Source organism: Hypanus sabinus, chromosome 7 (genome assembly GCF_030144855.1).
Source record: "Hypanus sabinus isolate sHypSab1 chromosome 7, sHypSab1.hap1, whole genome shotgun sequence".
NCBI lineage: Eukaryota > Metazoa > Chordata > Chondrichthyes > Myliobatiformes > Dasyatidae > Hypanus > Hypanus sabinus.
Window position 1 is genome coordinate 86,810,407 of NC_082712.1, and position 16,081 is coordinate 86,826,487.

At 48.5% G+C, this 16,081-nt stretch overlaps 1 protein-coding gene across 4 annotated transcripts in view; it reads left to right on the forward strand.

The window, feature by feature from the left end:
- arhgef15b (Rho guanine nucleotide exchange factor 15b) overlaps positions 1–16,081 on the forward strand; it is a 105,015-nt gene that overhangs the window by 58,569 nt on the left and 30,365 nt on the right. For all 4 annotated transcript variants that reach the window (XR_009513183.1, XM_059975069.1, XM_059975071.1 and 1 more), the window contains 4 exons: positions 1,315–2,022; positions 5,429–5,489; positions 6,671–6,726; positions 9,683–9,906. Coding sequence is in view for 3 of the 4 variants with exons in the window: in XM_059975069.1 (XP_059831052.1) it covers positions 1,315–2,022; positions 5,429–5,489; positions 6,671–6,726; positions 9,683–9,906 (1,049 nt within the window). In the remaining variant the exon portion in view is untranslated. The remainder of the gene's footprint in view (positions 1–1,314; positions 2,023–5,428; positions 5,490–6,670; positions 6,727–9,682; positions 9,907–16,081) is intronic.

The following is a 16,081-nucleotide window of genomic DNA, read 5'->3' on the forward strand; positions in this document are numbered from 1 at the left end:
ATGGACTATTCAGAAATCTGATGGTAGAAGATGTTGAGTGTGCATCTTCAGGCTCCTGTAACCCCTCCCTGATGGTAGTAATGAGAAGAGGGCAGGTTCTGGATGGTGAGGGTGCTTAATGATGGATGTTGCCTTGAAACTTGAAACGCTCAACCCTCTCAACCATCATTAATATAGGCAGTAGCACGTGCAGCACCCTCTGCATTCCTGAAGTCAATGCCCCCTCTTTGTTTTTGCTGACACTGAGGGGAGAGGACACTGTCATGACAACACGTCACTAGGCTTTCTATCTCCTTCCTGTACTCAGACTCACTGTTGTCAGAGATAGGGACCCGCGATGGTGGTGTCATCTGCTGATTTGCAGATGGAATTGGAGCAGAGCCTGGTTACAGAGATCTTCTGCCCAGTGGAGCGGGGTTGGAGGGTAGGAGAGGAGGGAATGCCTCGGATGAGTGGGGTCTTTACCACCCACCAACCTACCCCAAAACCACCACTTCATCATTTCATGTCAGAATCACCTTCTGAACAGACACTCCTGGACCTAACATCACTTTATGAGCATACAATCAGTCTATGTATATAAACTATATACTTTTATAGTCCTGACGAAGGGTCTCAGCCCGAAACGTCGACAGTGCTTCTTCCTATAGATGCTGCCTGCCCTGCTGCATTTTGTGTGTTGCTTGAATTTGCATCATCTGCAGATTTCCTCATGTTTGCTAATACATTTATTGTGTTTTTAATGCTTATTGAGATACAGTGTGGAATAGGTTCTTCCCGCCCTTTGAGCCCCGCTGCCCAGCAGCCCCCGAGTTAACCCTCGCCTAATCACCGGACAATTTACAATGACCCATTAACCTACCAACCGGTACGTCTTTGGAGCGTGGGAGGGAACCAGAGCACCCGGAGGAAACCCACGCGGTTACGGGAAGAACGTACAAACTCCTTCCAGACAGCGGTAGGAATTGGACCCGGGCTGCTGGTACAGTAAAGTGTTGTGCTGACCACTATGCTACTGTGCCACCCAATTTTTTATGCTGCATCAGATCCAAAGCAGAATCACTTTGTTCTTGTGTACCAAAGAATGACAATAAACCGTTCTGACTCTCGAGAGGTGTAGACAGAGCCCGTGGAGGGGAGGCTGGTTTCCGTGATGTGCTGAGTTGTGTCCACATCCCCCTGTGACGGGCAGAGCGGTTTCTGTTCCAAACATCAGGCTAGGAGTATCCAGGGCAGAGACTAAAGGGTTAAGAATATAACCTGCTGCCTACCCTACTGACTGAGTGACCTGATCGTTGTTTCTACCCTCTGTAGACCCTCAGGAGGAGACAGCACTGGATAGCGACAAAGAGCCGGACGAGACAGTGGATGAATGGTGCTGCCCTCCCAACTGCCCGTGCCTGTGTCACAGGAAATGTCCCGGGATGGTGCTGGTGTGGAGACCTGCCCCAGCTCCTGAAGGGGCCGTGCGGACCGCTGAATCCCCATCGGATTCCTCGGAGAGCGACGGGGAGCCGTTCCACTACGTCCTTCCCATCGGTGAGGCAGCCGACTGCCACCAGGACTCACACCTCCCCACAATCGCCCTGGAGGTGGTCGGGTCCGACGGTCCGGCGGGTGCCGTGGTCCCAGAGGTCGGGAATGGCAGCTCCGCTTGGCCGGATGGGCGTCACAAGCCCTCCGACCTGCCCGGCAATGTAACTCCACCGTTCGGGCGGGCCAACCCACTGCCAAAGCCACCGCGCCATCACAAGCCCGCGCTGGCTGGCGCCCCACACTTCCCCAGCAGGAGGCTGGCGCAGGTGCGGAGGTCCGGAGCCCCCCTGCCCGCCCACCCGGACCAACTCTCTGACTGCGTGGATCGGCTCGACCTCCACGTCCCGAAGACAAGCCTCTCCCCCCTTTCTCTGCCCCCGCTGGCTGGGACTGTCCTGAAGCTGCCCAGCCCCACTGTGACGAGGTCGGCCCCGCCCAGCCCCAGTGAGAAGCACAAGCAGTTGACCTTCAACCAGGTAGATGGGGGTAAGTGTGCCTTTCACTCGTCTTGTCGCTGCAGTGCCCTCCCCCCTTTGTTGGCAAAGCTTATGACAAATTACTGTTGGATCTTGTTATTTTCTGATTGAATTCCTCCAAGGGTCAAGAACAGCGAGCGGTCTTAATTTTTCACGATCATTTATTTCAAAGCCTAAACAAACACATATACTAAGCAAGTGAAGTAAAGGGCTGAGGGAAAAAAAAGCGGAAATGAAGGAACAGCGAAGGAGGTGAAGATAAAGTGATGGGATCTCTGAAAAATCCATCACCTTTATAATTGAGTTGAGGGAAATTTCTTAGATAAAATAAACCAGTCACTGGCTTGTTAGTTAATAGGCTACATAATTGAAACAATCCCATCACGTGGGTAATGTGCTAACACTTAGCCAATGAAAAATGAGGAAGGTGATAAACCGTTAGTTTAGCTGCTGTACCGTTTTCTGCCTCTAAGTGGGGATGCGCCACCACGTACTGTGAAAAATACATGGATTTGTTAAGAAGTACACGTGATTAAAATATAACTTTAGTAAAAGTATAAATAATTGAACTACAACTTTAGTCTTACATTAATCTAATAACATATTTTTTTTTAAAAAAAGTGACTTCCAATAAATAAGAAAACAGAGAGTAGCAACCTACATTAAAGCAGCCCCACCTGTCCAGGATAACATTTTTCCCTTGTGGTGCCCAATGAACTCCTCCGTGATACCAGTGGAAACCACGTTTCCTCTCCATAGTTACATACGTCCCTGGAAGATTGCCAAGAAGTCAACCTGGATAGAAGCCTCCACGGCCCGCCCCTAGCATCAGGAGCAGGTTAACTTGGACATCCTCCCGCCCTCCCTGCCCTTCCTCTTTACCGGATGACCAAATATGAAGAGGGTAGAGCTAAAGAGCAACCGGAAGTCAAGGGGCAAGTCCCCTCAGATATGCGAGTAGGTGCTGCAGCCTTGATATAGATGCTGCATGGTTCCTTCCAGCTCGAGTTCTCTCTCACGCCTGTACTCACCACCTCCAGTGCAGCAGGGGGCAGCACTGCCTGCGTCCTTGTCGGCAGACAATGGCCATCAGGATCCCGGGGCTCTGGGTAGAATCATTGAGAAATACAGCACATATACAGGCCCTTCGGCCCAACTGATCCATGTTGAGCTTGGTGACCACCCAGCAACTTCTGATTTCCTGCGTTGAACCCATCTCCCTCTAATAGACATGTCCAATAGCTTCTTAAATAATACTTCTGTACCTACCTCAGCTGGCATATACTCAGCACCTTTTGTGTACCCCTCAGGTTATTCTTAAATCTTTCCCCTCCCAGCCTAAATCTATGCTTCTCGTTTTCAACTCCCCTACCCTGGAGATCACCTCATCTGAATTTTCAACATTTCTCTGAGCTTGCCCCTCATTTTCCTATGTTCCATCCTGGCCATCTCTCCCTGTAACTCCTGGCAGCATCCCTGTGGACCTTCTCTTCACACTTTCCAGGTTAACCACTTCTTTCCCAAAACGGGGTGAACAGAATGACACACAGCGCCCAAAGGGGGCCCCGTGAGCGACTTGTACAACTGCAGCATTATGTCCCAACTCTGGTACTGGAGACTTCTTGTCTGCCTGTGAAACTGATTCCAGTGAGCTATTCATTTATACCTCTGTTCCATCTCACTCCCAATTGCCCTACCCTACGAGTCCAGTTGTGGTTTGACCTTCTAAAATTCATCATCTCAGGCCTGATGTGTGCAAAGTGTCAACTCCGAAGCCCCACGCTACTGAGTCAGAGCATAGCCCCTTATCACTGAAGTCTTCCGGCCTTGCTAATGCCACCATGACCATACAGACATACTTTATTGATCCCGAGGGAAATTGGGTTTCGTTACAGCCGTACCAACCAATAATAGTGTAGAAATATAGCAATATAAGACCATAAATAATTAAATAATAATAAGTTAATCACGCCAAGTGGAAATAAGTCCAGGACCAGCCTATTGGCGCAGGGTGTCTGACACTCTGAGGGAGGAGTTGTAAAGTTTGATGGCCACAGGAAGGAATGACTTCCTATGATACTCAGTGTTACATCTCGGTGGAATGAGTCTCTGGCTGAACGTACTTCTGTGCCTAACCAGTACATTATGGAGTGGATGGGAGACATTGTCCAAGATGGCATGCAACTTGGACAGCATCCTCTTTTCAGACACCACCGTCAGAGAGTCCAGTTCCAACCCCACAACATCACTGGCCTTACGAATGAGTTTGTTGATTCTGTTGGTGTCTGCTATCCTCAGCCTGCTGCCCCAGCACACAACAGCAAACGTGATAGCACTGGCCACCACAGCCTCGTAGAACATCCTCAGCATCGTCCGGCAGATGTTAAAGGACCTCAGTCTCCTCAGGAAGTAGAGACGGCTCTGACCCTTCTTGTAGACAGCCTCAGTGTTCTTTGACCAGTCCAGTTTATTGTCAATTCGTATCCCCAGGTATTTGTAATCCTCCACCATGTCCACACTGACCCTTTGGATGGAAACAGGGGTCACCAGTGCCTCAGCCCTCCTCAGGTCCACCACCAGCTCCTTAGTCTTTTTCACATTAAGCTGCAGATGATTCTGCTCGCACCATGTGACAAAGTTTCCCACCGTAGCCCTGTACTCAGCCTCATCTCCCTTGCTGGAAATGGGAGCAGGAGTCGGCCATCGTTCCTGCTCCGCCATTTGAATAAAGTCATATGTGATCTGGCCATGGACTCGGCTCTGCCTTTTCCCCGTAACACCACAGACCCTTCGTCCAGGGCAGAGCTTCGAGCTGACCAAGCCCAACTCTTATCTCAGGCCCCAGATACCCTGACCATCTCAATTTGGCTCTGCACTTAAGTCGTTGATCAAACATTGGGTTCAGTTGCTTTGACACGCTCTGCGGCTTGGACCCCTTTGCCTATACCCAACCAGTCCAATTCAGACTAGTACTCAATGTATATCTTGAACAGTTGCAGGCCCAGCACCGATCCCTGTGGCAATCTGCTGTCCACTGACCACCAACCAGAAAAACAGGCATTTATCCCAACACTGCCTTCTATTGGTTAACCAATTCTCTATCCATCTTAGTACATTACCCCCAACTCCATACATCCTTATCCTTTGAAGAACAGCATGTTTAGCTTACATGGTCTGGTGTTGCATTGTCAATTCGCATATCTGTTCCTGTCAGGATTGAAACAGGGAGCAAAACTCCTCCTCTCCTTGAGTGTATGCTATTCGAGGTGTGTCACATGAACGGAGGTCGAGGGCAAGAACCATGGTTGGGTTGCCCAGCTGTGGCATCACTCCTCACCATTCCTGTCCACATTAATGCGCCTCACTGGCTGGGAAGCCGTCGTGTGCTGAACTTACTTGGTGCATGTGTTTGACAGGTGAGGACGAGAACTTGACGAGTAACCTGTACGAGATTCGCCTGGACATCCTTGAGAGAAGGTAAGATCGACAATGTGGACATTACCAGGAAAATACACTATTCTGTGAGGGGATGGGACTCTGGAGCTGGTGGTCTAGGCTTCAGGGATGTTCTGAACTTGCTGTAGACTTCCTGAGTGCATTTTGGGCCCACATATTGAAGTCACTCATTCATTCATTATGTGGCGTGTCATATGACTGGGGTGATCATAGTCCATCCATGACCAGGATTGTTCTTGGCATTCTTTTTCACAGAAGTGGTTTACCATTGCCTTCTTCCAGGCATTGTCTGTACAAGATGAGTGACCCTGATCTCCAGAGATTGTCTGCCTGGCATCAGTAGTGATACGCACCAGCTGTTCGGACTGTGTTGGTCGTTGATGCAAACAACGTGTTTTACCCTATGTTGCAATGTACATGTGACAAATAAAGTTAAAAAGTAGAATGATATAGAGTGAAGGGCATCTTCATCACCTTGTAAGCTTCTGACCTCATTTGGCCTATCATGTGGGCCAGTCACCATGGCAACCTGCACTGTGAGATGTGGGCCCTCTTGGCCTAGCCAAGGGCCTGAACCCCAACCATGGTGTTAACTAGACAGGACTGGAGCTCCCAAACCTTTGGGAATTGGGAAGAATGTGAACTGAAGGCATTCAAGGAGGGAAGAAGTGGAAGAGTGGCATTTATACAGCAACTTTCATAAAGGGCAGAGGTGTAGAATGAACTTAATGCTTAATGAGGGGAAAATTAGGCCAAAAATCAGCTGTCGTAAAAGTATCAAGCCCAAAAGCTAAAAAAGGAGTTTGAAAGAGTGGATTGCCACAGTATTTTTCTCAGGGTAGGTTTGTCTAAAACTAGAAGCCAAGGGTTAAGATAAGAGGGGTTAGATTAAAGAGAATGAGGAGAAACTCGCCCCCCCATATCTCCTCTTAATTTCTTGCCTCTCACCTTAAACCTATGCCCTCATTGACAAACTCACTAAGAGAAAAAAAGGTTCTTAATCTTTCTCCTTTTCTATCCCCCTCATAATTTTGTACCCCTCTCTCCTCTCCCACCCAATACCAACAGCCTCAGGGAAAAGAAGCCAGCCATTCCAATCACTCCTGATAACTGGAATGCTCCAATCCAGTCCATATCCAAGCGAATCCTCTCGGCTTGTTGTTGTAATATATAAACAACCATTGTTATCCTTTTCTTTGTAGATCTTCAAAGCCTGAGAGAGGGGATGTGAAAGATTGGGAATCTCGATTCGAAAGCGGTAAAAGCATTTGTCAGTCGTTGTGGTGTGGTGGTTTTGTGAGTTTGGCTGGATAGTGAGCGCAGTCATCTCTCTGGGATGACAGATGAAGACCCCTTGAGATAAGCTCCCTCCCAGAAGGTTCGAGGAGGGAGTTCCGTTCTCCGAGTGTCCTGAATCAGAATCAGAATTATCACTGACGTAAGAGGTGGTATTTGTTATTTTGTAGCAGCAGTACAGGGCAAAGTCATAAATTACTATAAATTAAAAAATATATAGTGGTAGTGTTTATTGGTTCAAGGACCATTCAGAAATCTGATGGAGCTTGGGAAGAAGCGGTTGCTAAAATGTTGATTGTGGGTCTTGAGGCTTCTGTACCTCCTCCCTGATGGTAGTAATGAGAAAAGGGCATGTCCCAATTGGCAAGAGTGCTTAATGACCGATGCTGCCTTCTTGAGGCAAAGTGTCTTGCTGATGTTCTTGATGGTGGGTGGGATTGTGCCAGTAATAGAGTTGGTTGAGTTTACAACCCTCTGCAGCTTCTTGCATTCCTGAGGTTGGAGCCAGTGAAGCTGCCAGATAGAATGCTCACCGCTGTATATCTGTAGGAATTTGTAAGAGTCTTTGGTGACGTGCCAAATCTCCTCAAATCCCAATGAGGTATAGCTGTCGCATGCTTCTTCATGATTGCATCGCTGTGTTCGGCCCAGAATAGATCCACTGCACAGGAGCTCGAAGCTGCTCACTCTTCCCACCGCTGACCCCTTGATGTGTGTCCTCCTGACTTACCCCTCCCAGAATACTTTCCTTGGTCTTGCTGATGTTGAGTGTGAGGAGCAGTTTTGGAGAATGTGTCTTTGAGGATGCTCATGAGTGAGATGGGGCCTTTAATGGGATCAAGAGTTCTGGGACAACACACATAAAATGCTGGAGGAACTCAGCATCTGTGAAAATGAATAAACAGTCAGCGTTTCAGGCCGAGGCCCTTCACCAGGACTGGAAAGGAAGGGGGAAACCAGAATAAAAGGGTGGAGGGAAGGGAAGGAGGATAGCTAGGAGTTGATAGGTGAAGCCAGGTGGGTAGAAAAGATAAAGCTCTGGAGAGGAGGGAATCTGATAGGAGAGGAGAGTGGACCAGAGGAGAAAGGGTAAGAGGGGATCCAGTAGGAGGTGATAGACAGGTCAGAAGAGGTAAGAGGCTAGAGTGGGGAATAGAGGAAGAGGGGTGGGGGAGGGAAATTTTTTTTACCAGAGGAAGAAATTGAGGTCAGAGGCTACCCAGACAGAACATGTGGTGTAGCTGTCCTCCACCTTGAGGGTGGCCCCTCACCTTGGCACAAGAGGAGGCCATGGAGCGACACGTTGGAACAGGAATGGGAATCTGAGTTAAAAGGTTCTGGGAACCAAAGAAGAAGGTAGAGCTGAGGCTGAGATCAGAGCAGACATGATCTTACGGAACGGTGCAGTAGGCCAAGGGGGCTGTGTGGACGGATACGGCCGTGAGGTGGGAGGTGGAGGGGACGGTCTGACAAAGAAGGGACAATGGGATTGCTCTATGGTGACATCACAACATTGACTGCACTGTTTGGTGTTAGGAGGGCTCGCCCTGTAACTAGGGTAACCAGGGTTAGCCTCGCTTGAAGAACCTTTGATGAAGGAGAGCAGAATCCAGGGTGGGTATTGGCAGGTCCATGGCTGAACCCTGAAGGGGGCATGGTGTACATGAGGAAACAAGATGGCGGATAGTAACACACTACGTACACTAACTTGTTACTCCTTTTTTTGTGGTATTCATTTATTTTTGTAATCTACAGTAATTTTAAAACTTAGCAGCATGCTACAAGAAACCCACACAATCGCATGGAGAACTTCCCCCAGGGCATTCCAGTTTGTCCCTAAAGCCAAAGATGTAAGGGTTACTAGGTTAGTTGGTCTTGTGGCAGAAATGGAGTGGTCTGAGCTTATGGGCTGGAAGAACCTTTCACTGTGCTGTATCTCTAAATAAATATATTTTGTGGAACAGTAAATTTCGTGTCATATATGCCTAGTGCCTCCTGTATCTAATAAAGTGGCCACTGAATGTTTGTTCATGGTCTTCTGCCGCTGTGGCCCACCTGCTTCAGGGTTCAACATGTTGTGTGTTCAGAGATGCTCTTCTGCACACTACTGTCAGCTTGAACCAGTCTGGCCATTCACCTCTGACCTTTCCCTTTTATTTATTTTTTGAGATACAGCATGGAATAGGCCCCTTATAGTCCTTCAACCGCAGTGACCAGCAGCCGCCCGATTTATCCCTAGCCTAATCACAATTTACAATGACCAGTGAACCTACGTCTTTGGACTGTGGGAGGGAACAGGAACACCCAAGGAAAACCCACGTGGTCACAGGGAGAGCGTACGAACTCCTTACAGGCAGCGGTGAGAATTGAACCCCAGTCACTGGTACTGTAAGCCATTGTGCTAACCACTATGCTACAGTGCCACCCCCTCTCATTAACAAGGCATTTTCACCCACAGAGCTTCCTCTCGCTGGATTTTTTTTTTTGTTTTTCATGCCCATCTAGAGACTGCTGGGCATGAAAATCCCAGGAGATCAGCAGTTTCTGAGATACTCAAACCACCCCATCTGGCACCAATGGACATTCCACAGTCAAAGTCACTTATTTCACAATTTTCCCCATTCTTATGTTTGGTCTGAACAATAACTGAACCTCTTGACCTTGCCTGCATGCTTTTATGCAATGAGTTGCTGCCACATGATTGGCTGATTAACTATTAGTATTGATGAGCAGATGTGTCCAATGAAGAGGCCACTGAGTGTATATCAGTGACAATAAATCTGATTCTGATTCAAGGTGAGGGTGATGTGAATGGATAGTGCTAGGTAAACGTGGAGGGGAAAGCGATTCAGTGGCTGGGTGGAGTAGAATTGTTGAAGATGGGCTGAGTGGTCTCACATCTCCTTGCTTGATCATAGAGCCTTTGTATCAGACCTACCGAGACACGGTGATCCACAAGGAGATCAGGCGGCAGACGCTGGTGAGGGACTCGAGCAAGACCAGCGAGGACTACATGTACGAGAGCGTCCCCTTCATCACCGCCACCGAGAAGGTCAGCAGCTCCCTGTGGCAGGACCTGAGTGTGGTGCAGCAGAGTGGAATCCTCAACACCCTCAGCAAGGAAGAGCGTAGGCGGCAGGAGGTGAGGGCCACCTCTTCTCAGTGAGGCTGGGCCATGAGGTCTCTGTTCCTCACATCTCTTTCTGTACAGTATCCATAGCACCGAGGCAGTGGTAGGGCAGGTACTGCTACACAGCTACACAGCGCCAAGGATCCAGATTCGATCCTGACCTTTGGCTGTCTCTCTCTCTCTCTTTCGCTCTTTCTACCTCTTTCTCTTTTTCTCTCTCTCTTGCTCTCTTTTTCTGGGTTTCTGTCTCCCTCTCTCTCTCCCTCTCTGTCTTTCTCTATTTCTCCTCCCCTTCTCTGTTTCTCTCTCCCTTTCTCTCTCGCCTCTTTCTTCCCTATATTTCTTTCTCTCTCCCTCTCTCTCTGTCCCACCTCTCTCCTCTCTCTCTCCTCTCTCTCTCTCTCTCTCTCTCTCTCTCTCCTCTCTCCTCTCTCCTCTCTCCTCTCTCCTCTCTTCTCTCTCTCTCTCTCTCCTCTCTCTTTTTCCTCTATTGCTCTTTCACTTTTCTCTCTCTCACCAGGCAGGATTGGGTTCACTGACTGCCATCTGTACCTTACCCCTCAGAGTGTGAGTGGAGGAAGTGAGGGTGGTGGGAATATGAGGGTGAATGAAATGTGGTTGGTGTAACTGGCTGGGTGATAGTTTCGTTTGGCAGAGAAGCCCCTGTTTCTGTCTCTGAATGATTCTAATTCATTATCTTTACACACTTCTCTAATAAATGGGTTTCAGAATTAGGCTTATTATCACTGACATGTATTGTGAAATTTGTTGTTTTGAGGCAGCAGAACTGTAAAAGACATGAAGATTACCCTAAGTTATAAAAATGAACAGTACAAGAGAGGTTGAGTTCACGGGCTGTTGAGAAACCTGATGCCAGAGAGTAAGACGCTTTTCCTAAAACGTTGCATGTGGTCTTCAGGCTCCTGTACCAGTAATGTTGTGTTGCAATGCACAGACTGTCCCCCTTTCCCTCCTCACTGCTCTCTCCTATTGAGGCACCATCAATAACTCTCTCTGAGACGTGAAGGTGAGATAACGGCTTTTATTGACTGGAAGAAGGAACAAGCAGTGGTTGGCCACCATGCTACATCCTAGAGACTGAGATGCCGGGCTCAGGCCTCAATCACCTTTATACCGGGGTCTGTGGGAGGAGCCACAGGAGCAGTCAGCAGGGGGCGTGTCCAGACAGGTATATGTAGTTCACACCTACATTACGACTCTGACTGTAGTCACCTATCATCTGAAACGTGCTTTTCAGACTCTTCAGGAAGTGGTAAAATGGACTTTCACTGGCCAGGGATAATCCCAGCTTTGCGAGGCTCGGCTGTTAGTACATTCCAGTCGCTGCAAGCTTTGACGACACGATCTGGATTTAATTGAAGGAGCTTTGGGCTGAGAAGGCCTTGGCAGCAAGCCAGGCTCTGAAGTTCAGGCTGTTGAAGGGTAACCCTGTGAAGAGATGAAATCATGGTTTATTGCCTACAACAGGACGGTGAACAGCTGCTTTGATGCTGAAGATTAGGTTCTCAATTTAATTTAAAATAAATGTCTTGGCCCAAATCCCAGAACCAAAAAGACTCTCTCAAAAAAATAAATCCCTTACCTGTTTATAAGCAATCTTTTACATTAAATGCATGGGGTGATTGCTAAGTTCATGGCCTAAGGTAGAAGGAGTCAACTTTAGAAAGCCTTGCACATTTATTTTTCAGCATAGTCCCCTCCTACATTTACACACTTAGTCCAGTGGTCGTGGACCTCCAGAAAATGTCCGTAGCAGGGGTGATTGATAAGTTCGTGGCCTACGGTAGAAGGAGGTGGTGTGGTGAAATGTCCAGGCTGAAGTTAGTGCTGCCCCCTGGTGTTCACTCAGCAGAAGACAAGTTATATTGTGGTCGACTGCAGGTTTCTACGGCGTTCATGGCTCGGGTCTGGACCATTTAGTTTCGTGTTGCTGTACCTCACTGATATCTTTATATGCTTGCTACCCGGTATGTGCTATGTGTGCTTTGTCCTGTGTATGACTGTTGGTACTGTGTTTTGCATCTTGACCGCAGTAACGCTGTCTCATTTGGCTGTATTCATGGGTATTGATGTATGGTTAAATGACAATTAAACTTGAATTGAATTTCAAGAGGACTTGAATATAAAAGCAAGGGTGCAATGCTGAGGCTTTATAAGGCACTGGTCAGATTGCACTTGGAGTCCAGTGAGCAGTTTAGGGCCCTTATCTAAGGAGAGGGTTCACGAGAATGATTCAGATACTGAAAGGGTTATTGTCTGAGGAGTGTTAACCCTTGATGACTCTGGGCCTGGGTAATATAGGAGAGCGGGTTTGAGGATCGAATGAGTGAAACAGGAGACAGATTTAAAAATGGGTGCATTAATTATCAATTTAAAAATTAAAGGTGAAATATTAAACCAGGCGTCTAGCTAAAGAGGCTACCCAAAACCACTACCCTTTAAATGAATGATACTCTGCCAAACCTGCTTGATTTATAAAACCAAAGAACTAAGCATGCTCCGATCAAATACTTAACTAGACAAACGTGGGGGCGGCATCTGCAGCACTTTCTCTCCGTGGCCTCTCAGTGCTGGTGGCGGCTTCAGACTGCAGCAACCCCCATGGAAAGAAAGAGCGAAACCTCCGTGCGTGCTGCCTTTTACACCCCCAAGGGTGCCTGGTACCGGAAATGGGTGCCTTGGCACATAAACCAGCTAATGGGAAAAGAGCATCACAGACGTTAAGCCAATCAGTCACTGACTGGCACAACAGGACAGACAGACAGACATACTTTACTGATTCCGAGGGAAACTGGGTTTCGTTACAGCCGCACCAACCAAAAGTAGTGTAGAAATATAGCAATATAAAACCATAAATAATTAAAATAATAATGTTAATCATGCCAAGTGGAAATAAGTCCAGGACCAGCCTATTGGCACAGGGTGTCTGACACTCTGAGGGAGGAGTTGTAAAGTTTGGTGGCCACAGGCAGGAATGACTTCATATGACGCTCAGTGTTACATCTCGGTGGAATGAGTCTCTGGCTGAATGTACTCCTGTGCCCAACCAGTACATTATGAAGTGGATGGGAGACATTGTCCAAGATGGCATGCAACTTGGACAGCATCCTCTTTTCAGACACCACCGTCAGAGAGTCCAGTTCCACCCCCACAACATCACTGGCCTTACGAATGAGTTTGTTGATTCTGTTGGTGTCTGCTACCCTCAGCCTGCTGCCCCAGCACACAACAGCAAACATGATAGCACTGGCCACCACAGCCTCGTAGAACATCCTCAGCATCGTCCGGCAGATGTTAAAGGACCTCAGTCTCCTCAGGAAATAGAAACGGCTCTGACCCATCTTGTTGACAGCCTCAGTGTTCTTTGACCAGTCCAGTTTATTGTCAATTCGTATCCCCAGGTATTTGTAATCCTCCACTATGTCCACACTGACCCCTTGGATGGAAACAGGGGTCACCGGTGCCTTAGCCCTCCTCAGGTCCACCACCAGCTCCTTAGTCTTTTTCACATTAAGCTGCAGATGATTCTGCTCACACCATGTGACAAAGTTTCCCACTGTAGCCCTGTACTCAGCCTCATCTCCCTTGCTGATGCATCCAACTATGGCAGAGTCATCAGAAAACTTCTGAAGATGGCAAGATTCTCTGTTGTAGTTGAAGTCCAAGGTATAGATGGTGAAGTGAAAAGGAGACAGGACAGTCCCCTGTGGAGCCCCAGTGCTGCTGACCACTCTGTCTGACACACAGTGTTGCAAGCATACGTACTGTGGTCTGCCAGTCAGGTAATCAATAATCCATGACACCAGGGAAGCATCCACCTGCATCACTGTCAGCTTCTCACCCAGCAGTGCAGGGCGGATGGTGTTGAATGCACTGGAGAAGTCAAAAAACATGACCCTCACAGTGTTCGCCAGCTTGTCCAGGCGGGCGTAGACACGGTTGAGCAGGTAGACGATGGCATCCTCAACTCCTAGTCAGGGCCGGTAGGTGAACTGGAGTGGGTCTAAGTGTGGCCTAACCATAGGCCGGAGCTGCTCTAGAACAAGTCTCTCCAGGGTCTTCGTGATGTGGGAGGTCAATGCCACCGGTCTGTAGTCATTGGAGCCACTGGGGTGCGGCGTCTTCAGTACAGGGACGAGGCAGGACGTCTTCCACAGCACAGGACCCCTCTGGAGACTCAGGCTCAGGTTGAAGACATGGTAAAGTACTCCACATAGCTGGGGGGCACAGGCTCTGAGCACCCTGGGCTTTTGAAGAGGCTTTTGATGGGCAATTAAGCCACGCCCCCCACAGGAGACGGCGCTGATGATGCCCAGCGACTACTTTCGAGTGGCAAAAAAAAAAGAGTTCCTATATACCTTATCAATAACACTTTATCAATAACCATTAACGCTAACAATGGAGAGGCGAGCAAGGGGTGGCCGTGGCGAGCGGTGGCGGGGGTGCTGACGAGACACGGACATGGAAAGCGGAATCGGGATCGAAGCAGAGTTGGGACAAAGTCCTGCCGTCCCCGAGAGTGAGGAAGGTAGCAACAGGGCACAGAGCAGTCCGAGACCGAGGAATGACCTGCCGTTTGGTCGATTTAGATTGGGAAGGTCAGGTTGTTGGGACCGGAGGTGAGGGACGGGCCGGTTCTCACTACCCCGTGATGCTTGCTCGGCACTACGCCGAACTTCAGTGATGCCTAGCTTTGCGTCCGTGGTCCTGTGATGTTTACTTGGCTTCGGAATGGGCTGCGGATGGTGCCTATGCCGGCTGTGGTGTTGTCTGGCTTCGTGGCTTTCAGGAAAACTTCCTTTCTGGAGCTACTTGCTTGCTTTTGTTTTGTTACACCATTTTTTTCTCTCTGTCTGCACATTGGGTGTAAATCGTCTCTACCAAAGGACATGTAAGGCGCTTCTGGCTACCTCTACCCTGCAGGTCACCCTTGGGCACCTGCCTAGACCCCAGGTTGGTGTTACATGAAGCCATGGGGGCAGGTGGTGGATGGTCATATGAGCAGCTGGTGCAGATCACAAGCCCTGGTCTCCCCTCCCCTCCCACTACCCCCTACCCTTGTCATTTTCTCTCCCACATCCCCTGGACATTTCCCCTCCTTTCCACCCTGGGCATTCTGTCTCCCTTCCAAAGTTGCAACTTGGTGGGTCAAACATAAGGTGGGGCAGTAGATGTTGTCTACATGTATTTTAGTGAGGCATTTGACAAAGTTCTTAATAGGAGGCCATTCCAGAAGATTGAGGTGCACGGAGTCCGTGGCAAATTGGCTGTTAGGATTCAGAACTGGCTTGAGCATAGAAAACAGAGGGTAGTGGTTGAAGGGACTTCCGGTGTTCAGTCTGGAGGTCTGTAATGAGTGGAGTTCCACAGGGATCTGTACTATGACCTCTGCTGTTTAATGTATGAAAATGACCTGAATGAAAATGTAGATAGGTGTGTTAGTAAGTTGGCGGACAATACCAAGATTTGTGAATAGTGTAGAAGTCTGGCAAAGAATACACCGCAATATAGATCAGTTGTGGATATGGGCAGAGAAGTGGCAGTTGCAGTTTAAGCTGGCCAAGTGTGAGGTGTTGGACCTTGGTAGAGTAAATGTAAGGAGACAGTATACTATTTAGGGCAAGATCCTTAACAGTGTTTCTGAGCAGAGAGACCTTGGGATCCAACTTCGTAACTCCTCAAAAGAGGCTACACGGTTCGCTAGGGTGGTTAAGAAGGCTTATGGAATGCTTGTTTTTATTAGTCGAGGCATTGAGTTCAAAAGTCAAGAGGTTATGTTGCAACTTTATAAAACTCTGGTTAGGCTGCATCTGCAGTATTGCATACAGTTCTGATCGCCCCACTGTAGGAGGGATGTAGAGGTTTTGGAGAGGGTGCAGAGGAGGTTTACCAGGATGCTGCCTGGTTTACAGGGCATCTGCTATCATGAGAGGCTGGGTAAACTTGGGTTGTTTTCCCTGGAGCAGCGGAGGCTGAGGGGAGATCTGACAGAGGTTTACAAGATTATGAGGAGCACATATAGAGTAGACAGAGAGTAACTGTATCCCAGGGTTGAAACGTCTAATACCTGAGGGCAAGCATTGAAGGTGAGAGGGGGTAGGTTCAAAAGAGGGGAGTGAGGGGTAAGTTTTTTACTCAGGTGGTGGATTCTGGAATGCTCTGCCTG